The sequence below is a fragment of the Rattus rattus genome, chromosome 8, assembly GCF_011064425.1.
Source record: "Rattus rattus isolate New Zealand chromosome 8, Rrattus_CSIRO_v1, whole genome shotgun sequence".
In the NCBI taxonomy this organism is placed as follows: domain Eukaryota; kingdom Metazoa; phylum Chordata; class Mammalia; order Rodentia; family Muridae; genus Rattus; species Rattus rattus.
The window spans coordinates 98779120-98803960 of NC_046161.1; the positions used below are offsets into that span (position 1 = coordinate 98779120).

At 52.4% G+C, this 24841-nt stretch overlaps 1 protein-coding gene across 7 annotated transcripts in view; it reads left to right on the forward strand.

Annotated features, from left to right (window-relative positions):
* The window catches only part of Cacna2d2 (calcium voltage-gated channel auxiliary subunit alpha2delta 2), a 130901-nt gene that overhangs the window by 64124 nt on the left and 41936 nt on the right, over positions 1-24841 (forward strand). For all 7 annotated transcript variants that reach the window (XM_032910526.1, XM_032910527.1, XM_032910528.1 and 4 more), the window contains exon 3: positions 1778-1894. In XM_032910526.1, the coding sequence (XP_032766417.1) occupies positions 1778-1894 (117 nt within the window). The remainder of the gene's footprint in view (positions 1-1777; positions 1895-24841) is intronic.

Genomic DNA, 24841 nt, shown 5'->3' on the forward strand with positions numbered 1-24841 from the left:
GACAAGTGAATCGAATGTGTCGGAACTGCATCCGTTGGCCCTGATGAAGCCAGGCAGCTGCGCCCCCTGCTGGCAAAACAGGCTGGGTGCTCCTTCAGCGGTGTCGCCCAGACCCCCGCTGCAACACAGCCAGACTGCTCCAAAGCAGGGAGTGGAGGGTGTTTTAAACCTCCAGACCTGAGAAGGAAACATCAGGGGGGGATGGAGCTCGTGGCTTTGTCACTAAGTCCTTTGTCTAGAATTGTGTTCTTTTGTCTGATTCTCCGTTTCCCTAACATAGGGAAACGCAGCTCTCTGCTTGCCTTTCCTTTGCCTCTGTGGCAGAGGACCTTGATCCAGAGGCTGAGCATGGGTTCTATGGAACAACCAGCTCTGGTGTCCACTCAGAGCCTCACTCCTCTCTGGCTGCACAACCAGGCCCTGCCACTCGCCCCCCTAATTGCCACAGCTCTGTGAGAAGGAGAGACTTCATCCCCAATTATTCTATTCCAAGAGAAAGACAAAAAGAAAAGAGAAGCAGAGAGGGATGAGGATGATGGAAGGAGAAGATTCCTGAGCCTGTGGTCTGTGTTGCTTTAACCCTCGCACTGCCGGGCATTAGGCAGACAGCAGGGCTGAGGCTCTGGCAGCCCCCAGCCCCCAGCCCCCAGCCCCCAGCCCCCAGCCTTTCCTCCTGTCAGATGGCAGAGTCCTTATCTCTGCACGTCTTCTGTCATCCTCAACCTTATCGCTCCCTGCCTGTCTGTCTCTCATCAGGTGCCTCTGTCACCTCCTTATTGCCCCTCACCACCAGTTTTTCCTGTCTCCTTGTGTTCCCACTTCGGCACAGCCTGGCGGTAAGGCTCTGTCATGGTAGCCGGGCCTATGACCTCTAGTGGGGAAGGAGCCAACTTGGGGTACAGGCTTCCTGGAATTGTTTGAATGGGCACACAGACCAGGTCAGGCTTGGAGACACTCACTGGTGTAGAACGCACGCACATGCAGGCACATACCCCAGACCCCAAGCATGAACAAGGATGCCTCTGGCATTCACGTACAGGCTCCCAGGCTGCCTCTTAGAGGACCCAGCCTTACTCACTCCAAAGCCCACATGCCGGCATGTGCACGCAGATGACAACGTCAGGCCCTGTCACATACTCACCATCAGATTACACCAACATGTGCATGTGTACTGAGGCTGTGCCTCCTAAGGAGGAAGAATGGCAGATTAATTCTCCCTACCGGGTCTCCATCAATATTCTGCACCTTGAATGTCAGAGGAGCCCCCAGGGGCCCCTAGAACTCTCCATAGTTTCTGCAAATGGCCTGGGGCAGCACCCACGAAAGGAGCACAGCTGCCTGAGGCTGCGTGGGGGCGCCGCTGTGAGTATGCATTCGTGGATATGTACATACATGTACATGTGTGGGGGTGGTTTATGATACATGCTTTTCAGCTCCACCTCGCTCACCACACACCCTTGTCTTCTGCTTCCCGTGCAGTCTGCCCTTCCCCGCTGCTGCTCATAGCACACAGTGGGTGCAAATCACAGCCCCGGAGGGGCCTGAGACAAGGCAAACTTCCCATCAGGCAAACTTGGCCACCAACTAACCCAGATGCAAGCTACAGAGCCCAGGCCTGCATTCTCCTCCCCTGAGTTCACGAAGGCCCTGGACTCTGTGCTTGTTGGGGCCAAAACCACTGTCCTACAGGGACAGGGGCTGAACTGAGGTATGTATGCAGTGAGTAGATGAGTGATGGATCATTCTGGCCTCACCCTTAACCTCTGCTTCCTTCTAGATCTACAAGGACAATCGGAACCTGTTTGATGTGCAGGAGAATGAACCGCAGAAACTGGTGGAGAAGGTGGCAGGGGACATTGAGAGCCTGCTGGACAGGAAGGTCCAGGCCTTGAAGGTAGGCCAGTGTGTTGGGAGCTTGAGAACATTAAGGGAAGGCAGGGTGGAGTGGCCTTGAGTGAAGGCAGTGTTCCAACCCTCACTGTCACAGAGCACTTGAATCCCTGGATTCCAGCAGGAAAATCAGCAGCCGGCTATGCCTATGGGGCTGTGGGCAGCCGTGACAGTTGTAATTGGGTTTGGCTGCATGCGAAGTGACCTGGCAGACCTAGGCTGCCTTGCCTCTCCCTCCTGCAGGGCCTGGAGGTTTCTCATTCCTCTTGGCCCCCAGCTTGTCTGTGGATGGTGGAGTGAGTACCGGGTCAGAACAGTGACTTGTTGGTAGAGTCTGCCACTAGGTGGGCTGCAGGATCTGGTGGGGAGGGTGTGGCATAGAAGCAGATGGGGGAGGGGGTCTGGAGTCCCTGCTCTGCCCAGATCTTAACTATTTCTCCGTCTGTTGCGGGCCTCCGTCTTCCCATTTATACTCAGGGAGGTAGCAGCTCGCAGGCACTGGGTTTTCATGCGTGGCCAGACTAGCCTGATAAAGCAATCAGAGCCCTGCTCACTCCAAGGACAGGAGGTGGGAGGGCCCCTCAGGAACTACAGAGTCATTCATAAATGGGCAAGAGGCATCCATTCTGCCCCTAGACCAGCAGCACCATCGTAGCTGCCCCAGCCCATGTAGAATAGAAGATAGCAACATCTGATTGAAATGGAGGAAGGAAGGAAGGAAGGAGGAGGGAGGGAGGGAGGGAGGGAGGGAGGGAGGGAGGGAGGGAGGGATGGATAAAAGTTTTGATGTGCCCTACAACGTGGATACACTCAAATGAATACCGCCAAGTGAAAGAAGCCAGTGACAAAGGCCATGCGCGTGATCCCATTTCTATGAAATATTCAGCAAACACACAGAAATGGAAAACTAGCTTACTGATTGCCACGGGCTACTGGGGAGGAGATAGGGCTGGTGAATACAGGGTTTCTTTTGATGGTAATGAAAATTTCTAAATTTAACTTACGGTGGTAGTTGCGTGACTCTAATTATACTAAGAACCACTAAAATGTGTGTTTAATGTGACTGGATTTGCTGTCAATTAAATCTCAATAAAGTAATTTTTTAAAAAAAAAAAATTAGTACATCCATCCACAACAATGGCCAGAGTCCAGTCAAGACAGTTAACCTAGATCCTCCATATTTAGACCCAATAGAGAAGGCGTCCCCTTTTCCAGTGGCTGGACCCTGCTGTCCCTCATGGTTCCTCTGTCTTGAGTGGCCTATGTGCATGGAAGAGAGTGGTGGGGCTGGCATCTGAGTCTGGTGGAAATGGTTTCTAAGGATCTCCCTGCAATTATGAACCCAGCAAACCCAGAACTGTGCCTAGAAAGCCTAGTCTCATCTGATTTGGGGATCTCCTGGTCACAGATACGAGGAGTCAGTCAGAATACAGGCTGTCACAGAAGGGGTCAAAGGTCTCTACCTACGAGTGTCAAGCCATGTCAAGTCTACCCAGCCAGCACATCACACCCATCCCACCGCCTCTCCCAAATGTCTCCTCTTCTGTCTCCTTTCCCCTCACTCACTCCAGACCCCAAGTCTGCACACTGTTTCCTGTCCCTTTCCACGTTATGGAACATGGCTGACTTGTTCAAACTTCTATTTTAGATAAGTACTTAGTATGTAGCCCAGGCTAGCCCCAAACTCCCATCTTCCTGCCCCTGCCTCATGAGCTGAGATTACAAACATAGACTACCAAACCTGGCTTGCCCGCCCAATTAGAGTCCTTCCCTACCCATTAACCCAATACTATAGGAACAGCCAACTCTAAAAACAGAAAAGGTTGGGGCATGACCAGGGACGTGGAGTCTTGGTGTAACTCTCATCCCGTACCCCACATACTCATCCATGGCTGAGAGATAAGACAAGATACCTGCCTCCTCTCCCTGGCACCCACTCAATGACAAATACAAATGATTTTCAATGGAAGAATGAGGGGAAAGGGCGATCACCATTTGGTCAGCCTATCACGAGCCATTCTCATAGCACCTCCCATAGGAAGTCTATACTACTCCATCTTAGAGAAGGGGGCATGAGGCTTGGAGAGGTCATATGTCAGGACAGGATGCGAGAGAACCAGAATTTGAACACAGGTCTTCCTAACTCTGATCCCGGCCTGTGGCTCCCCCACATTCCTGAGGCATGCACTAAGGCTACAACCCTGGCCATCCAGCCCTGTCCTGGCCAGGGTCTACCTGCTGCAGCCTGATTCCAGGCTTACCCTATCTCCCCAGAGGACAGAAGGACTGCCTACCCCCTTGGTTCTAATTGTTCAAAGCCAGCTTTGAACTTGATTATGTTTTAAACTTGCTTTTAATCAAGTTCTGATCCTTTTCTTCCTTCCCACATTTGTATGCAGCCTGAGCACAAATGAGGGGAGGAGTTTGGGGGGGGGTCTTGACCCTTATCCACTATTCCATTGTTCCTCCCTCCCTGGACCCCATCCAGTAATCCAATTTAAAATCCCTTGATCCGGTCTGGAATCTTAATTTGGGGTTTGCAAAGAGGGAACTGAGCAATGCAGGCCACAAGTTCACAGTGTTGTCCAATCAGCATCGAGCAGATGTCTCTTGACCTGAAGTCAAGAGTCAGATAGAAACCAGCCAGACCAGGACCTTACAAACACAGGTGAGCGGTGTCCCCAGGTCCAAGAGCCGTGCTAATCTTTCTGCTTTGGGAACCCTGTCTTCTTGAAACTTCAACTACCTAAAGAGATGAGGCTTTCTAGGGACTTGAGTCCCAAAAGGCACATGAAGGCACCTATGTACCTATGATACACCGTGAGAACTTTATTCGTTATTGTCCCGCCCCCCTCTGCCCAATGCTGTCACCAATGTTCACGTGTGGCCAGTTATGTGGTAATCTCTGTGAGTTGGTGCCAAAGGCACGTAGGGAAGGACGTGTTCCTGCCCTCGTGTGCCCACACCTTTCCCTCTCAGGCCCCAACTCCCTCCTCTGTGCGACTTGTGCCTATTAGTCCGAAGGCTATGGTAAGAGGACTGCTTGAGTCCCAGGACCACTTGTCAACATCAAGAGGCCATGTCTCAGAAACACAAATTGAACCAAGGGCTTGTAAGGTCTTGAGGCCCCTCCCTGCCCAGTACCTCGGTTCCCCAACTCTGGAGGCTGTCATTCACCAAGGACAGCAAGTGTCCTTGAGTGCTGTGTTCCTTACCACCCATCCCTGGCATCTTTGCTTTGTGTCCAGAGGAGACGGCTTGGGTGAAGAGAGAGGCAAGCCCACAGACGAAGCTAAGGGACTGTGGCTCGCTGATTCTCAGAGAACGGAAAGGCCAGGGCCAGGGAACTCAGGACATGGCAGCTAGATCAAAGTGTTCCTATGCACATCAGAGTGGAAACTGGCAGCCTGCTCCAAGAAGGCCTTTTCCTTCGCCTTCAGACTCACAAGCCGAGGGCAGGAGCCTTGCTGGGACTCCTGAACCTAGAAACTCAGCAAGCCATACAAACTGGCAGCACCTTCATGCGCGCCACCATTTTATGACCATGAAGTGTTAGCCGTCTACAGAAGACCAGGACTAAGGAAAGAGAAGATGAGGCATTGGCTTCCTCTGACAAGACCTTGACCCGTGATGACCTAATGACCTTGGACATATCCTCATCCCCTCACTTTCTTTCTTAGACGATGAGTGTTCCTCCCAAAGTCCCCTACGAGGCTCACGTGGGTGGGGCAGAAGGAAGCGTAGCCTTCGGATCTGAGGGTTCCAGTGGACAGCACCACCGCTGCCAGTGGCCTCTGGAGAATTAGCGTCATTTAAAGAATAAAATTAAAAACCCTTCTGTGCGCAGTCGCCCTGCTTTTGCCACTAATGGCCACTTAACCCAATTAAGCTGACGCATGTTGGCAGCGCGGCCCGGTCTGTTCAGGAATGGAGCTCTGAGCTGGGCGTTCAAAGACAGGAGGTAAAGGCCGAGGGCTCAGGGACAGGTTACTTTCCCTGTCAGGAAGAGAAGATTCCTCCCAGCTCTGACTCAGTTACCGCTTCCTGTCTGTCTAAAGCAGAGCCTCCCAGCTCCAGAGGCATCTTGAACTGGATCCGTCCTTGCTGCAGGGCCTGCTCCCAGCCCTGGAGGGTGTTTGGTAGCATCCTTACCCTCTACCCACTAGATGCCAGTAGCACAACACTCCAACAGTTGTGTCTCTGTTAAGAAACAATATAGCCCGCCATTCCCTGGTCAGATGACACGAGTGATGTGACAGGCAGTGGGGCAGCGGGGACGTGCAGATGCCGTAGGGCAGCTTCGGCAAGAGAAAGGTTTCCTTTCTTCTAAAGGGGCAAGAAGGAAGACTGCCTGGAAGAGGCAGCAAGGGGATGAGGGCTGGGTACCGCAGCAGCTAGAGGCCAGTTCTGATTGGTCCAGTGGTGCATTCATTGATGAGGGTTCAACAAATAGGTTGTTCCTGGGAAATCCAGGCCAAGAGTCATCCGCCAAGACCTGGCCCCTGGTAGGAACTTTGCACGCATTTATGAAACAAACACGTGGTTCCGGGTTCCGCTGGAGCTCAGCTTCTGGGGTTGGACTCCAGTTCCGAGAAGCTGAACCGGGCACAGTAATGGCGGGCTGACAGGCGAGGGAGCCTGTAGCACCCACTGCCTCCGCCCACCCTTCTCGGAGCAATTAAAAGGTGTTTATGTGGGGCTGGCAGTGGCTTCTGCCTCCCCTCCATTACGAACATTAAGAGATCTTGACCCTTCCACTTTCCCGCTCTTGAAAGGAGCTGCAGACACGTGGAGCCAATTAGGCGCACGCGTGGGCGCCAAGGGCCTGAGCAGCCTTTTCTCCCTGATTGCGGCGTTTACAGCTGATTATTCTCCCCTCACCCAAACAGTGCTGCTTCCTGGCAAGGTGCCACCCAGAGGAGCCGGCTGGGGGCCCCTGGGGACAGGGGAAGGACTGGATTAGCAAATGGGTATCTATTGAATGTCTTTCATTATGTGTGGCTGGAAGGGAGAGGGTGGGGGCAGGGATAGTGGTAGCAGGGGCCCAGGTAGCAGTGAGGTTTCTTATAAACCACCTTTTGGGGATGGAGATCAGAGAAGGCCCCTCAGAGGAGGTGACCTAAATGTGTGTAGAAGCTGACGGCCATTCCACACACCCCCAAGCATCCTGTCCTTGGAGTCAATCAGCATGACGTTCCCGGTGAATATTGAGAGCGGAGCCCTCCTCTCCTACTTACATCCAGGGTGGATGGCCAGGAGATCCTGAGATCCTTCAAGACTCCATGCTGTCCTGGTGGGGCCAAGAGCTAGTCTCCCAGGTTGTTAGAAGGACCATGCAGGTATAGTGTGGCTGGGGCATAGCCAAGGGCCCTCCAATGTCCCTTCGTGCCTTGGCCTTCACCTGCCAACTGACTCAGACCTGTCGGGCCTCCTGAAATGCCAGGTTGCCTGTTTGGATCTGGTCCCCTCAGGACTCCAGCGGCCTTTTGCAGCAGTCTGCTCACCTGGGACCTGCCGAGAAGAGGGCTCCTGCCATCCTGTAGCACCTGCCAATCAAAGGAAGAGGTTGATTGGTTTGGGGTGCAACAGCTCTAAGGTCTAAAAGATGGAAGCACGCTCCACCCTATAGCTGAGTTCTCCTGGCTAAAGGTTATCAGACAGGGACTGCTGGCTTGTATGTATGGAATATCCGGGAGCAACATCGCCCTGACCCAGGGACAGGACCAAATAAATGACACCAGACACTCTATTCTGCTCCCCAGACAAGGCCTAAGCTCAGGGGCGACTACCGTCTACTTGGGCCCACTCCTCTGGGACTGGTGGGGGTAGGGAGTCCTAGCTGGCAAATGGACAGATCCTAAGAGGTAGAGGAAAAGGACCTACAGGTGCCACAGGGACAAACCAGACTAATTTAGGATCACAGAAGTGAGAAATTTAATTGATTTTTAATAGCATGTGGCCCTTTGTTCTGAAGTCATTGTGTGACAGGGCTGGGGAGGGTAGCAGTGTGCCAGCCAGGCTGATCCTGGCCCTCTGGGCCCCAGATTTCAAGGAGACAGACAGTCACCTTTAGGGTGTCAGCGTGCAGATTTGCTACCATGGGACTGAGAAGTCTAAGAGGACAGCCTGGAGGTGGTGGCAATTTAAACTGGGCCTTAGAAGACAGATGCGGGTGTTGGGGATTTAGCTCAGTGGTAGAGTACTTGCCTAGCAAGTGCAAGGCCCTGGGTTCAGTCCCCAGCTCAAAAAAAAAAAAAAAAAAAAAAAAAAAAAAAAAAGGAGACAGACGCAATCGTCAAAAGCAAAAAGAAGGAATATCTCGGCAATGTCTAGTCCAACATCGCCCCAGTAAGGGGCATGAGCAGAGGGTGCAGCCTGTGCCTCAGTTTCCACTGCAGGGAAGAGGTGATGTGGCAGAGGTGAAGCTAGGGACAGGACTCACTCACTGCCTGATATCTGGAGTGTGCCTCTTTAAGCATGGTCCGCTCTCCCAGCATGCTCTGGGAGCAGTCTCACCCCGTTTTCTAAGCTTCAAAGCCGTCCAATAGGCAGCACCTCCCTGGTGACAGTGGCTGCCCTTGGGAGAAAGCACTGGAACTAAAGTTGGTGTCACTGCCCTGGGAGTGGTAGACATAGGGGCAGCGAGAAGGGCAGGAGACTGCAGCTTATCAGGTCACAGGATACCCAGCATTTCAGACACCTCGTTCAGCTTCTGTTCAGTGAGTACCTAGGACTTGCCCTGTTGTGTGCAGGCCCAGTCCTAAGTCACCAGGGGTACAGCAAGGTGAATAGACTTACAGGAGTACAGTCTGCCGGCAGTGACAGTGTTGTGATCTGTGTCACAAAGTATGGTACCTGGAGCTAAGCCTAAGGGACCCAGGAAGAGAAAGATTTAGCCAGGGGAGAAGGAAGGAGAAGAAGCAACCCACCCAGTCCGCCCTCATTCTTCTGGGGTCTTGACAAGGAAGCCCTGTTCCCAACTTGCATCTCCATGGCTCCCAATGTCCAGGCTACGTACGTGGTGCTTCCCACCTCCTGGTGTTGGGAGGCTGGTCACAGCCACTGGCCCTGTGTAGCAGCCTCTCTGTGTTTGCCCACTCTGTTCCTCAGCGGCCGTGTCAACACTAGCTAGAGTCAAGCTGTGGAGATAGCTGAACGTGAGGCTTCATCCTCCTGCCGCCCAGGACCAGGGCTCCAACCTTACCTGGCAGGATCAGGGTCAGTGAGGTCTCCCCACACACAACCCAGGCAGGTCCACAGGAATGCCAAGTATATATAATAAGGCAGAGACCTGGAGCCAGGCAAGGCCGGCTCCCTGTACACGACTTTCGACTTCTGGGCATATGCAGTCTTCCAGGCTGGGAGACTAAGCGGAGGGTTCCCAGCCTTTTGTGCAGGGTCCCACAACCTCCCATAACCTCAAGACCCTTCCTTCTGCCTGTGTGTCCCCAGTCACCAGGTCCAGCAGCCTAAAAGATACCTAAGCATCAGGTAGGTGACCAGAGGAATAGATGGGCGGTAAGCAGAAACAGGACGAGGGACAGAGACTCCAGGAGGCCATGAGCCAGGGAAGCCGATGTCCGTACAGGAGCTGTATCAGCCTAGCACAGTGGGAATGAGCCGCTACCTCAGAGAGGGTGCTGAGGCTTGTCCTCACAAGCAGATGGGAACAGAAGACCAGAGAGCAATGAAGGAGGAGTAGGTTTTCCAGAAGTGTCTTGGAGATGGCGTGCTGGGAGCAGGGCCAGTACCTGAGTAAAGAGGCAGGTGAGGTCACAAGTGCAGCCCCGTCATATCAGTGTCAGGGGATTCTGCTAACTCGTTCGGTTCATTTCTCTGCCTGGTTTCCTTATGTGGGAGATGGGTGTGAAAAGCCCGTCCAGTGGCTTTTCTGACTGATCCCCTCTGACTGAAACTCCATAGAATTGTGCCTAGGAAGAGAAGCCTAGAGGGAGAGACTTGGGCTTTTCTGAACTTGCCTTCGGGGACCTGATGAGGAAGGTGTCCTCACTTCACTTTGGGATTCTTCGGAAAGGCATCCCCGTTACTTAGAAGCACAGAAAGGTGGCACTGAACCCAAGGCTAGAGAAAAGAAGGCAGTTGTGGGGCCTCCATTAATCCTGGGATTCACCGGAAAAAAAAAAAAAAACAATTCCACCATTCTGGACCAGATTTGAAGCAAGCTTTATTAAATATTAAATATTGATCAAGAGATGGACTTTTGTCAGGACCATTCCCTGGAATTTCCCAGCTGAGTGACCCCAAGACACGTGCTGCAGGGGTTATAAACACAAACCCATAGGCCACAATACTCTCTAATGAAGCTGCTGTTAAAGTCCATAAAAACACTACAACTTCCAGCATTCCAGGCGGTTACCTGGTCCTTGGGCAAGTGGGGCTTCTAGGTTAACTTGAGGTGTTATGTTTGCCCCTCAGAGAGCAGGAGAAAAGATTCTGAAAGAGGAAAACACCTCAAGGTAGTGGACAACCCAGCTAAGTCCAGGATGGCTTCACTGAAACAGAGGAGCAGAGCTAAGTGCCTGAGTTCTGAAGTGAGTGGGCAGTTAGTTCCAACACAGGAAGTGGGGGTACTCAGGGGAAAGGAAAGACCATCATAGGTGTCAAGAGAGGGGTTGAAGGCCTACAGCCTTATGTGGAAGAGTGGAGGAATCTTAGAATCAAGCGGGACAGCACAAGTGGATTGACTGCAGTGGGGTTGGGAGGTAGGAGTCTGGGCACTTCCTGGTGCTGGCATATAAAAGGTAGGAGATATTGGATGAGTGTGGGCTGCATGGTGAGACCAAACCCCCAAGAACCTAAAGACATTGTCAAGAAGTGGGCACTTGCTGCCTTTCTCCTAGCCACCTTCCTCAAATGCTTGCTGGCCTCCTCTCAAATCCCAGGGTCTTGTATAACTTGTAATAACTGTGTGCAGTGAATGCACACAGTCTTGCCTGCCATTCACAGGGCTGGCAGCCCTACTTACTCCCAGAGCTGGGGACCTCAGGGTCCTGCTTCTAGACCGTTTTTAGATAGGCTCCAGGGTCCTAGCCACTTGGGAGAATTGGAGCCAGGAGGTAAGCCACAGTCTATGAACAGTGACAACCCAGATTTGTGAATATGGTCTAATTCAGGGGACCACTGACTCCTCCCCCTCCCCCCGTTCTCCAAGCCTCAGGCAGGAATACGAAGTTCCACAATGACACGGACCTTTTCCTACCACTGACCTGCACACCTGGGCTTCCTTTTATCCAAGACTCCTCTGCTAATCTCATCTCTCTGAGTGACTACCGTGTAATTAGTTCATTTTGCAAACTATTACATCTGTCATATTTTCTGTTCACCTTTTTCTCTTCCAGGAAAGGAGGAAAGGGTTAGGGTAGAGAGAGACTTCTGGGTGTAGGGACATCTCATAGGTCAGCTTTACCCACCCCCCGAGGAGTGACACCCCGCTCCCTTAATACATTCCAGCTCCAACCCGCTAAGTAAATGGAAGTCAGTAGATTGGGCCTGAAGATGTCAGAGCTCTTCCCATGCCAGGACAAAAGGAGTACACAGAACTTACTGAACCCCTTCCCAAGAGGATTCACCCATTTTGTTCACCCCCAGGCACTGTCCAACTGCAAGGTTCAGACTTGTAAAATACATGGTGGTGTTGCTCGCCCAGGACGCAGCATGTGATAGAGGAGGGTGTGGTAAGCTAGGTGTACGGGAGTAGGCAGAGGTGATGGATGAGCCCTCTGGCAGGGGCTGCTTGGAGCCATCAACTACGGACAAGATACATATAGAACTCCAAAGTGGGGTGTATGCACCTTGGCCCTTAGCCAAACAGGACAGCTCCAGACCAGCCTCATTGTCCTGGGATCAGAAATGTCTGGGGCTGAGGGAATAGTTTAAAACCTCAGTTAAAGCTGGTTGGTTGTTGGTTTGTTTTGTGTTGCTATTGTTTTAAAACAAGGTCTTGCTAGGTAACCCAGGCTGGCCTCCAGTTGGTGATCTTTCTGCCTCAGACTTCTGAGTTCTCGTAGTATCAATGTGCTAGCATGCCCGGCGTTAAGCTTTGAATCAGAACTGTTCCAGGTCAGCCATCAGAGCTGAGCCCCATGTACCCATTCCCCTACTGAGGCTGCTGCACAGGGTCCAAGCCACTGATGCTGTGCAGTGCACAAGGCAACTGGAAAAACTGGTTGGAGTCTTAGCTGGCATGGCCTACTTTTCTGCTCCCTGCCCCCCTGTCTCCCCGCCTTTTCTTGCTGTGATTCCCTCGGGATGTGAATCCTTTTAAACTTTTAATTAAAAACATTCTCTTTTCTCCCTTCAAGGTTTACTTCCCTGTGATTTTCCTCTTAGAAGACAGGATGGGGGAAGGCAAGGAGTGGAGGTCAGGACCGTCTGGGTCTCCAGTGATGGATCCTGGGAACCAGGCTCTGGCCCCAAGGAGGCTGCCCCGCCCCTCACCATAGCTTCCCAATTCTGCCAGGGGAATAACGTCTAGTCATGTTCAGTGTGGAGCTTCTGGGGGCCTCCCGTGTGCCACCACTCCATCCTGCATTGTCATTCAGGGACATAGCATGTGCCCATTAAACAGGACTTCCCTGAGTAAAAGGGCCTCCTGCTTCTCCGTGAAGGTGCCGTTAGCTGTGGTGGATTCAGGGTCATATGTGAGACCATGGGTTGCAAACTAAGCAAGTACCCACCAACCAAATTACAGCCCAGGGCTGACACCAGGAGTCTCAAGGTCACTAGTGAGGTCACCCAAGCATCACATGTCAAATTCCCAAGTTAGAGCTCAGGGGCACGTTGTCAGATCTTGGCTCACAAGATCAAGGCCCCAGGGATGTGGAAGATTCAGGTTCGTGACATCAGGGAACCAAAACAGAATCTTTAATCACAAGACTGGAGGGGGCTAGTCCATCTCTTTTTCCAGGCCAGTGACCTGTTACTCTATGCTGACTCTAGAGGGAGTTACTACCATGTCTCCAGGTCCCTGCTCCACGATTAGAATTGTTTAAAAGTTCTTCATTGGGTCAAACCATGGTTGTTCTTGCTGAACCCTAAGCAGGTCCTCAGCCCCATCTCTAGAGAATTTTAGGAGGTACTCTCTCCCAAAAGCTCCCCGTAGCCCCAAGAATGGAATGCAGCCTCCACCCTCATATTCCTAGTACTCCACACTTCTGCAGTTTGAGTGGTTCATAAACTCAGAGATTTACCCAGGGATATCCTGAGATGTTCCCTACAGGTTGTTTATCTCTCTGCCCTCAAGGCAAAGGCCCTCCCCATATAAGTCCCTAGATGCTTAAAAACTCAGGATTCAAGACAGACAGGCTCCAGCCATGAGAGGAACAGAGTCATTACCAAAGGATGGAATGCCTTTAGGGGACCCCTTCCCTCCCTGCCCCTCTCCTACTCCGTCTGAAGCAATAGCAATAGTCACAGCCAGGAGGCCCCAGAGAAGGGGCTGAGATGGACGTGTCAGCCCTGTGGAGCTAAAATCACACACACACACACACACACACACACACACACACACACACACACACACACACACACACACGTGCATGCGCGCACACACACACACTTGCCTTCTAGGCTGCCCTCAACATCCCTCCTGAGACACACCGCATGCCTCCTGCTTAGCAGACCTCTGAGAGCACCCCAGCTAGCCTGCGAGTTAATGCTAAAGGGGTATCTCCACGGTAATAGGGAGAAACTTGGGGGCCATTTCAGAAAGGCAGAAAGCAATCATGGCAGCAAATGCCTGCAGTGCCAGGACTTCAAAGGTAGAAGCAGAACAGTTAGAGGTTCAAAGTCATCCTCAACTACATAGCGAGTTGTTCATAAACTCAGAGAATCCTGAGGCTAGCCTGAGCTACTTATCTACTAATAAATAAATGAACAGGAGCTAGGGAGATAGCTCAGTTGGTAAAATGCTCGCTGTGCAAGCATCAGCACCTAAGTTCCGGACCCTGGGACCCATGTGAAAGGCCAGGCAAAGTGGCACACACCTGTAATCCCAGCACAGGAAGGTGGAAACAGGAGGATCACTGAAACTTGCTGGCTAACCAGTCTAGCCAATTGGTGGGCTCAGGGTTCAATAAGCAATCTTATCTCAAAAAAAAAAAAAAAAAGGCAGAGAAGGGATTGAGGAAGACAGGTGCACACACACACACACACACACACACACACACACACACACACACACACAACAAACCAGAAGGGTATGGAGGAGCACACAGTAGGGATTGTAGAGGTTGTGCAGGGCGAGATGGCAGAGGGCAATTAGAGACCTGAATTAGAGACTCGGGATTGCATCCAGGCATCGGAACCGTGACAGCCTCTTTGGGAAGGCCGAGGTCACTCTTAAAGACTTGGGGAGTACCTACTGTGTGCCCATTCAGGCTGTCCAGCCCTGCTGAGCCCCGGGAAGCACCTGCTTGCTCTGCAGGTCTTCTGTGGTTCTGAAGATGTAGAGTCATAAAAAAGGAGCCTGAATGTCCCTCTTCTGGCCAGTAGGAGCAAAGATATGGCCTTGCCTCTGGTAGTACCGCCAGCTTCTGGCTCTTCTGTGGGGACCCAAAATTCCAGGCCTAAGGATGGCAGTGTTCTTCCTCCCACTGTAGCAGACTTCAGTCTTCCCTAAACCACATCATGACAAGCTCCATCATTTATTCATTCCCCAAGCATGCTAGAAAAGCCTAGAGAGCTGGGAGAGGCAAGGAAAAGCACTGTTCATTCAGCTCCTTCAAGGTTCCTGCCGCAGCAACCCGACATCGGACAAGTCTCCAGGTGAACCTGCTTGGGCACCACATACACATAGACAAAACCAGTGCCTATGGTCTCCATTTCCAGAAGCCTCCAGACCCCACCACCAGCCCCAGCATCCCTCTGCCTTCCTAGACACCTTGCCTCCCATGGTGCATCCTTTTAACACCATCTTCTCTTCTCGTTCCTCTTTAAGCCCCTCTACCTTCTGGAGATGTTTCTAGGTTTGTTTTAATAGCACGTGATGTTGTTTTCAACCAGGGAACTCTCAGAGGAGGGTCATACCCTTTATCTGAAGAGGCCCAACCATGGCCTAAGGAAGGACAAAGAGGAACCAGGTCCCAGCTGATTTGAGAAAATCTGGTCTAAGGCTGGAACTATAGCACAGTGGTAAAGGGCTTGTCTAGTGTGCCTGAGGTCCTGTATTCAGTGTCCAACACTGGGGTGGGGGTGGGGGACTGGTTCAGAGTGAGCTGTAGCCATAGCAGTGACAAGGTTCCACAATGAGGGTGACAGAGCTGAAGAGATAGTAGATAGAGAAGAATAGCGTTCTGGGCAGAAGGAACGTGTCCGTACAAATGATAAGAATGAAAATGTATCAGAATACACAGACATTCAGTGCCCCCTGTCTTGTGCTTGTCTAAGCAGCCAAGGCCCTTCTATCATCCATTCATTTGTTTATTTAAGAAGAGGTAGTTACTGGGCCCTGAGATGATTGTGATTGTAAGGGGGGGAAATACCCCTATGTCCCACAGAAGGCTGTCCTGCCTGTTGGAAAAATGGCAGAAGAGAAAAGTCCTGTGAGAGCTTGCTAGCATGCAGGCACTCCACAAGCCCTGAGCAGAGGTATGACAGAGGTGTGTAGAGCCTTAAGGAGTGTCTAGCAAGGTCCCAGCCCTGTTTCCAGCAGTTTGCCCTTATTTGGTATTTGGTATTTGGTAGCAAGCTTTCAGAGATTCTCGTACATGGGAAGGCCCATGACAATCCAAGTGTATACCCTTCATTACAAAAATGGCAGAACTGCAGCCCTGGGCCTGTGACTCAAGTCCCTGGTGCTCCTGTAACAGGAATATAATCCTATTGGTGAGGCTTTTCCATATCCAAATCCAACCTTGAAGAGGCTCCTGCCTCTGCACAGCACCTCCTACAGCCCAAAGGTTGAATTGCAGGCGTAGAACCAGATGTGGCTAGACACCCTCAAAGTGAAGCCGGTGTCTTTTTCAAGCCAGTAAGTACAACTGGAGACCCAGGGCATCCCCTGGCCCTCCATGTACCCCCATAGAGTGGCAACATGATTCCTAGCTTGTCTGTCATACTGGGCCGCTGTGAAAGTGGAGAGCCCTGTGCTCCCCAGAAGAGCTTTCTGTTCAGGGGGGCATAGAGCTTGCCTACCCTGTGTGGTGGACCAATGGCTGGCTTTTCCTCCTCCTCAGTGGCCCTGAAGCCATCCGTCACTTACAAATTCTCTTCATTTCTAAATAAAATGATTTGTTAATTTGAGTGAGTGATCGCCACTCGTCCAAGCCTCTTTGCAGGCCCAGGAACAGCTTGTGGGCTCCCGGAGCCCCGCGCCGCAGGCCTGGCGCAGACTTGCAGGGGTTGTTTTCGATTTAAATGTGAATTGAATGAGGAGAAAAATGTTTCTCTTGGCAATTCCATAGGAGCTCGCTCTTCTGACAGATGTTGGAGTTTATTATCCCATCGGGCTTGCGTTTTGTCGAGCAGAATTGCTAATTATTTCAGAGGCCTGGCCACAGCCAAAGAAGGAAAGGAGGTGGCAGGCGTGGCTTTGGGCGGAGTCTGTTGATGAGCAGGTGCTGAGACTAGAGGCCCCTGCATGCCCTCCTCAAATCTGCAGACATTTTGGATTAAGACCTGCCCTGCCCGCCCTTTGGTTTCTGTTCTGTGTGGTATTCTGGAAGAGCAGCAAGGCCTTTTGTTCCGGCACTGCTTTGACCTTACGGCAAAGACTCTAGAAGGTCACATTCGGGATACGAATTGCTTGTGTTAAGTGGGTCCACAGGTGGGGGTGGGGGTGGGGAGGTTTACATATCTTTGGAACCACAGCTCTGTGCAGGTCTGCCGAGATTTAATATGCCTGAGCACTGTTTCAAGTCACACAGGCTGGTGTGGCTTTGTGAATCTGATATATATATATATATATTTGTGGGACATGGGCCTCAAGATATACTACTTCTGCTGCTGTTGCAAGGGGAAGGAGGCCTTGGAAGAAACATGGCCACTGGGGACTAGACCTCAGGAGGAATAGGCCAGGAATGGCCATGGCACCATTCAGATGCTGCAGAGAACCCCAGATTCCAATGAGGGAAATTGAATTAGGAGCTTGGTTTCGAGGTAAGAGCCCTGACCTCTGGTCTGTTTCTAATCTGGGCCTGAGCCTCACTGTGACTGCACACGCCTGAGTCTGAATCCACTGAATTGTCTCTTACACTGGTGGAGTGGGGGTGTGGCAGTTCCCCTCTGACACTAGGAGTGGGGGCTTGGCAGTTTCTTACAGTAGCCTCTGTAAATAGCCCCTTCCTCCGCCCTTCCCCCAGCCCGGATCCTGAGCCTCCAGACAATAGGCTGGGTGTGCTGACTGTCCCATCTCTGTCAGCTCAGGGATGTGACCCAGTCCCCACCCGGTCCTTACCTTCTTCCCACCCCCTACCCTGAAGCTGAGGCCCAACTAAAGCTCAGCTTCCTAGGTTTTCGGTAAAGGCGACAGCAGCTGGGTGGGATTTTATAACCCTAATTAACACAAGATTCCCTGGGGTCTCAGCTCTAGAATCCTGATGCAAACTGAGACCTGCAGAGCACAAAGCAAGGAAGGTCCATTGTGAAGCCAGGTAAGGCAGGACAGAAACTCAGCCTTTCCCTGCCCCACTTCTGGCCCCTGGTAGCCCCTAAATGGAAGACACTGGGGAACAGGGAGGGGTTCCCAGCCGTCCTCAAGCTGAGACCGAGACCGTGCCAGGCATTTCTGATTGACCATGTGTCCCTGGGAATACGCAGTCTCTCCTCTGTATAAAACTCCACCTTGACATCCTTCCATTAAATAGGGCATGTTCAGAAGAGAAAATTGCTACTATTTTCCCCTCTTACTTCACTGTCATCAAAAATTGATCCCATATTGCATCCTTATTTCAAAGAACGAGCTAAAAAAAAAATAAAATAAAAATTCCCACTCCTCAGAGCAGCAGCTGCATCAAGCTTTCCACCTCCACCCCAAAAACAGAAAGAAAGGGAAGGAAACGTGACCCACTGTGGAAGGGTGCCTGCTGGCCCGGCTGAGGCTGTCGAGCTGTCCTGACTTTGGGAAACACGTGACCTGGCCTTGCGGAGGGCTGGGTACTCAGCTGTGTGGGCAGAGGGGGTTTCGATCTGGTGAGATGCGGTGGAGAATGGGGAAATGGGGGAGGTTAATTTGGATCTAAATGGAGCGATTCGTTATCTCGATAAGAAGCATCTCGTTTTCCAGGGAGACGGCTGTGCCTGCCAGATGCTGGCCTGCCTGCCTGTCTAGTCAGGGTGGTGGCTCGGCACAGGGCCCTACAGTCAGTCCAACCCCACCTCGCCGCCTCTGCGGCCTGGCTGGTGAAGGAAAGATGCTTTAACTGGGCCTAGTCCTCAGTTCGTTTGGCAGCACGTCGAGTGGCTTTTTCATATACTAGATGAGTAACAAAGACAGGGCAAAGGGACAAGATAAGACGCCGGGGCTAGGATCAGGCACCTAGCCTAGCTGAGCAGACAGGCTGTGACACTGAGTCACCTAAAAGCTAAGGGAGATCCAGGGTTTTGTATTTTAACCAGAGGACATTTAGGTCAATTCTCCTGGGAGCCTCATCTAACTTGCCCAGGGGTTAGGGGCTCACAGGATGGTGATGGGGTGTCATGGAGACAGGCAGAAGCCCCTCCCCTGTGCTATGAGTTCTGTGAGGTTGGGGGTCAGGTCCTACTTACCCTTCCTGTGTCTCCAGCACCCAACACACCCCACAAATAGTGTTGGCCGGTAGCAGAAAGAAGAGCCCTCAGTGTCACCGTTTCATTTATCCCTCATTGTGTTGGCGGTGATGAGATAACACAAAACAACAGGATCCGAAGGCTAGGACGAAGGCCAGGAGGGAGGACAAGTGGTGGACAGATTAAGGTCTCATTGGAGAAGGGGACCCCTGGGTGGGAACCAAGCAGGCCCTAGCCAGGAAAACCCACTTGGCTGGGCCTCGGTGGCAAGGGCTGAGACCTGTGTGTCTAGGAGCCAGCGCTCAGTAACCCCTTCACCTCCATCCCCAGAAGAAAGTTCCATCGCCCAGCTCCTTAGAAACAGTCAAGCACACAAAGGTAATTGTTTGGCCAAATGTTAAGACCCAAATGCCATGTGGACGTGTGTGGACATGGCTGTATGCTCTCCCGTGCTGATGTGTGCATACAATTCCCAAGTCTACACACATTCTGTTCATACGTGCACACAACCTCTTCCTCTAACTAGAAGCCTATCACTCCCAGAATGGCAAAGCTAATGGTCACAAAGTCAGGATGAAACCCCTTACCCACTCTCAACTAGCCACAACCCCAACATCCCCTTGCATCCCTCAGTGGAGAGCCAAGAGACCATAGTCACCCCCTTTCCTGCGGAGCTGGCCTTGGAAATAAGGTAGCAACATAGGGCTCCAGAGTATTGGAAAAGACCTTACCCCAGGAGAAGTCCAGACCCCAAAGCAGTGGGCTCTGAATGACCTGTGGCCTGGAGTGCAGTGGCCTGGAGACCTCTGCATGGGCCGAGGCTGAGTTGGCATGGAGAGGTCCTGGCTCCATGGATTCAAAGAAGCAAAGCAGACCTCAAGAGCGAGTATGTTCCAGGCAAGCCTTACCCCTCCCCCTTTGCCTCGGTTTCTCCTTCTCTGAAGTGGGATAAGGATGCAGACAGCATTTTCCCTTAGCCCTTTACAGATGTGCGTGGGTGACCGATGCTGCCCAAGCCGTCCCACAACTCCACTGTGTTCTTCCAGTGGAGAGGTCCTTGCAGGCAGTGGCCTCTATCAAGACAGAGCTGCTGGGGGCTGAGAGATGGCTCAGTGGTTAAGAGCATCTGTTGCAGGGTTGGGGATTTAGCTCAGTGGTAGAGCGCTTGCCTAGCAAGCGGAAGGCCCTGGGTTGGGTCCCCAGCTCCGAAAAAAAAAAAAAAAAAAAAAAGCATCCGTTGCTCGTCTAGACCTGGGTTCAGCTCTCAGTCACATGACTGCTAACTGCTAACTGTCTGTAACTCCAGTTTCAGGAAATCTAAGGCTTTCTCTAGGTCCGCTAGGTCCTGTACCATGTGATACACAGACACAGATGCAGACAAAAGCAGACACAGAAAATAAAAATGTAAAAAGACAGAGCCGTTGCAGCTGCTTCCAAAGGGTCAGTGATCAACAACTAAACTATAACAGTGCTCCCAGTCCCAGTCTCTTGTGCCACAAGGGTCCCAAGCTGTGCCTACCAACAGGGCACTATGGGAAGAGGTCTTCTGGCTGACCGTGGGTGAACACAAAGCTTTATGTACCTTCTGTAGAGCGCTTTCTATAAAGACATAGTCTCAGTATGTAGCTCTGACTGTCCCGGAACTCACTATGTAGACCAGGCTGGCCTTGAACCCATAGAGGTCCTCCTGCCTCCACCTCCCAAGTGCTGGGATTAAAGACGTGTGCCTCTACACTTGGCCTTCAGGGTCCTCTTGCCACCTCAGCCTTGGTCTATCCTAGCAAAGAGCTTGGGCCACCGAGCTCTCCTCTTGCCCCTTGGGTCTCTTCCTAGATCCACGGTGTTTCCATATTCATATTACTGATCCATGGGCAGCTGAAGACCCCCTTCTTCCTCTGAGGAGTTTCCGAGTTATCTCTTGAGCTAATCCGTGAGTGGGGGGAGGAATGTACCCACACAGCCCCTGGGAGAACCCCTGCTCTGTCCACAGTGAGCTATGACTGGAAACTGCCTCCGAGTACCTCCGAGTCTCAGCTTCATCTGTACAATGGGGTGAGGATGGATCTGCTTTTGGGGGTTTAGTGAGCAGCACTGAGATCCGGTGATGTCATCGCTTGTTGCAGCGCACAATGCTGGTGCTGAGTCCAATCGTTGTTCTTCCAGGTGCAGGAATTCCCGAGGCCACTCCCAGCCCCACAGATCTCTCAGTATGAACGCCAAGTGCCGGGATTGCCGGCATGAGGCTCAACACGCAGCTCCTCTGTTTTCTGGTCAATACAATCAAAAGTAGATGCTTCTATTGTCCCATTTTATGGGGAAGGAAAACGGAGGCTTGAAAGGCTGAAAGCTCTCTGTTAGGATGGGTGTGAGTGCAGTGTGGGGCTCTCACCCGGAGGATCTTTCTCACACAGAGTCCAAACCAAAGGGCTGAGAAAGCAGAGGCTGAGCCAGCCTGGACTTAGGAGTCTCTTCCTTAGGCATAGCATAGTGGGGACCTGATTCCCAGACCCTTGTCCCAGTGGGTAGGGGAGCTGAGTTCTGAATGGAAGTGGAGATGGCATAGATGCCCTAAATAGGCAGGTATGGACTGCACAGCTACCACCCCACCCTCTCCAGCAGGTACCAAGGCTATGTGGCGGTTGCTAGGCATCTGTAGGGCCCAGGTGGGCTCTACCTGTCATGGAGCGGCCACGCAGCATGAGGTAGGCACGAGGCCCAGGCAGGAGCAAGGCCGCCTCCGCCTGCCCGCCCTCCTCTCACTTGGCAGCAGCACACAGAAGCCATTAGTGCCTGGCAGTCCGTGTCCCACAGCTCTGACAAACGCCTTAAATGTTGTCGCCACGGCTCCAGCTGTCCCGCCGGCCGCCTTTACTCCTCATAATAACCAAGTGTCGAGGCTGATTGCAGCAGCGGGACGCAGCCAGTATTCAGAGCAGCTTTTACGCTGGGCGTTTCCACCTGGCAACCAGGCTGTGCCCACCCTGCCTTCCACCTCCAGGCCTTTGTCTGGTTGTCACTGTTGCCAAGGCTCTCAACATGACCCCCGGGCAGCTGGTGCCCAGCCTTATGTCCAGGGTAGGACCCACGTTGGCTGCCACCAAAGCTAGTGGGCAGTCTCAGGCATCCACTCAAAGCCACATCCTGGGTGGAAATACATGGCTTCAATTCCCACCCTTCCGGAGGACCTCTGTGGGGAGCCCCGTCTTCACCTTGGTCCAGCTTCATCCCTTAGGCTTGCTGGCAGGGAGGTAGAGAGGTCAGAGGCTGGCGCTGGTGTGGATAAAGGCATATTCTGGTTAGAACACTGCCATTCCATCGCCGCGTCGTCTTGGGCAAGTGACTCACACTCTCTGAGTCTTGGTTCCCCTTGTCTGTAGAATGAGGATACTGACTGGGGTTCATAGAGCTGAGAGGAAGGATTGTGCGGAGTGAGGCACGGATAGCTCGGTGTAAGAGGTGTGGCCATGCGGCTCAGCACCCCGGGCCTAAATCCTTGGCAAGAACAAAGAACTAAGCTGCTCACCCTGACCTGCCCCATGCATCTCTACTCCACACCTCTGTCCCAGCAGAGGCTCCCACTTGGGACCCCTCCCCTCTGTCTGACATTGTCCCTCAGGTTTCGTCTGCTGCCCTCCTTTCCCAAAGCCACCCTCCCCCTCGGAGCTACTGGGGATGCTCAGCCTTTCTCTCATTGGCCCCTTTTACCCTCTTGCATCAAACTTACAGAAGCCCCATTTTAGAGGTGAGGTAACCCATACTCAGCAGCATCAGCCCACCATGCCATGGGTGAGCATCCTGGTCACGTCAATAAATGGAGGCCCAGGTTCTGCTGGAACTGAGCCCCATTCTCTCCAGGCCAGAGTGGATGGACCTGAGTGGACGAACTCATGGCCTGAACTGTAGCCTTGAGCGCTTCCTTCCCGGGACACCAGATCTAAGCATAGAGTTCAGGCCCAGTTTGGGTTGAGGACGAGGTTATTGGGTCACTGGGGTCAGCACCAGGAGATGTGAAGCGAGAGGGAAGGCAGCCACAGAGCTGTAGTGGTGGCCGTGACAGAGGTGACCCTGGCAGTAAAGGTAGTAATGGCGACGATGGGTGTAGAGCCAATGGTGGTGGATGATAAAGGTGACAGACAGGGATGAAGTTAATGATGACGATGGTGTTGGTGACGGGAAAGATAGCAATAAAGATGCTGTACTAAGAAGTGATGGCGGCGGTAGCCATGGACATGGTGATGGCAGTGGTGGTAACAACTGTGAAGACAGAAAGGGAGGGTTGGTGGGGTGGCCGTGACCCTGGGAAGATGGTAGGGCCCCCTGGGGAGAGTTGCCCAAGCAGCCTTGACCCATGGGTGGGTTGTGCTCCAGATGAAGGCAGAACACGGTGGGGCTTGCCTGGTTCCCTTTTTCTTTTAACCTCCCGTGAGCACAGCCTTGTGGGTAATGAGATGCAAATTGACGGAAAAGACAATGAGCCAGCCTGCGGCCGGTGGGGCAGCCTCTAGAGTCAGACTGATTGCCTTCGTGCCAATTTGCATGGCATTAGCTGTACACGTCTCTTCCAATAGGGCTTGTGCACTTTTTTTACCAGAGGTCACCTGTGTGCTTACAGTTTACGAGAGGCAGTGATCCCGGACCACAGGACCAGTGCAGGGCCACCCTGACCCTAACCCAAACAGGGCTCCAGTATGTGGTTCCAAAGGGTTGAGGGCTGTGGGAAAATGCAGTGAATTAAGGGGCCTCATGGTCAGTCAAGAAGAGGCCGCAAGGGCTAGACCTAGAGGGTTTGCTTTGGTCAATATTATGTGCATCTAAGCAGGAGGCACAGGAAGTTGGCGGAGGCCAGAGGTAGGAGAGAAAACGGCCCTGGCCTAGCATGCCTCAGTATAAACCCAGCTTCTGTCCCTAAGTGGCCATGTGGCTGGCAGTCCTCCCAGGCCTTGGCTCCTCCAGTGTGCAGTGGAGCCAGTAGGCCCCAACTTCATGGCCTCCACATTAAAAATGATGATCACCCAGCAAGGCCTTCATTGTGGTGTACTTGGCAAAAGTGGCCTAGGTCCATATCGCATGTTGCAGCCCTCTGAACACGATGTCGCCACTGTCACTGTCACTGAACGCTCTGCCTGCGGTCTGCATGGATTGTGAACTCTGAAGGACCTAGGTACAGTGGCTGTCAGGTCCATAGCTAACCCAACCCTGTGGTCCACACAGCCGGCTTCGTGTCTCTGTCCAGGGTACTGAACGTTTGCTCCGAACCGGCCTTAGGTCCCTGCAGCCCTTGCTCTCTGAGCCTGCATAGGCCCTGACTTCAAGCCATGCCTCTTCCCCTTTAACAGGCAGTAATGGGACTGAGGCTCTTCCCCTCTGCCCTCTGACCTCTGCCCTCCGCCCTCAGCCTAGCCAGAGGCCCCTTAGGCACATCCCAAAGCCTGTCCAGCCCCGCCTCCCTCTTCACTGTCCCACTCCCTCTCCTGAGGTTGGGCCTAATCAGAGCTAATCAGAAAATTATGAGCTGCCTGATTACTGATTAGATTTCTAATGTTAATAGAGTTGAGAAGGGCCTGCTCAGGCTGAGTTTTAGGGAAAAGTATAAAAATAACATCATGAGAAGAGAACACGGTGGCTGGGTGAGGGCTTTCGCTGGGGTTGGTGGCCCAAGCTCGGCTTCCCGATAAGCACAGCAAGGGGTCCGCCTAGCACCCTAAATTCTGCCAGTGAGTTTTCAAAGCCAGGCTGTTCTTACTGTAAGAGTCCTAGGCAAGTTCCGTGTTCAGTGCACTTGGGAGAAGTTAGGCAGAATGTAATGACAAACTTCCGGGGCATGTGCCGCACAACAGCAGAGCCATGCTCACTGACCTACACATGCCTAGCCCAGGCCAAGCATGCAGGAAGTGCTCAGTAACGTTTAATGACAAGAGAGCAGAGAGCCACGTTAATGCCTTTCTTCAGGTGCCACCACCCTCAACCCACCCAGTGAGCTCTCAGTCACTTCCTTGAGCCACAGTGAGTATTAGAGACATCTGAGTAGACACTGGGGGATGTCAGGGATGTGTCAGGAGAATGTAGTGGTCCTGGATCAGGGTATGGGGTGTCTGCTTCCCAGGGAGTCCATGTTCCCCCAAGGACTGATCTACTGAATTGATGAGGTGTGCGTGACACGCGCACACACACAGCTTCAGATTCCAACAGACTCCAGAGGCTCCCCTTCCTGTTCATCACTGACTCG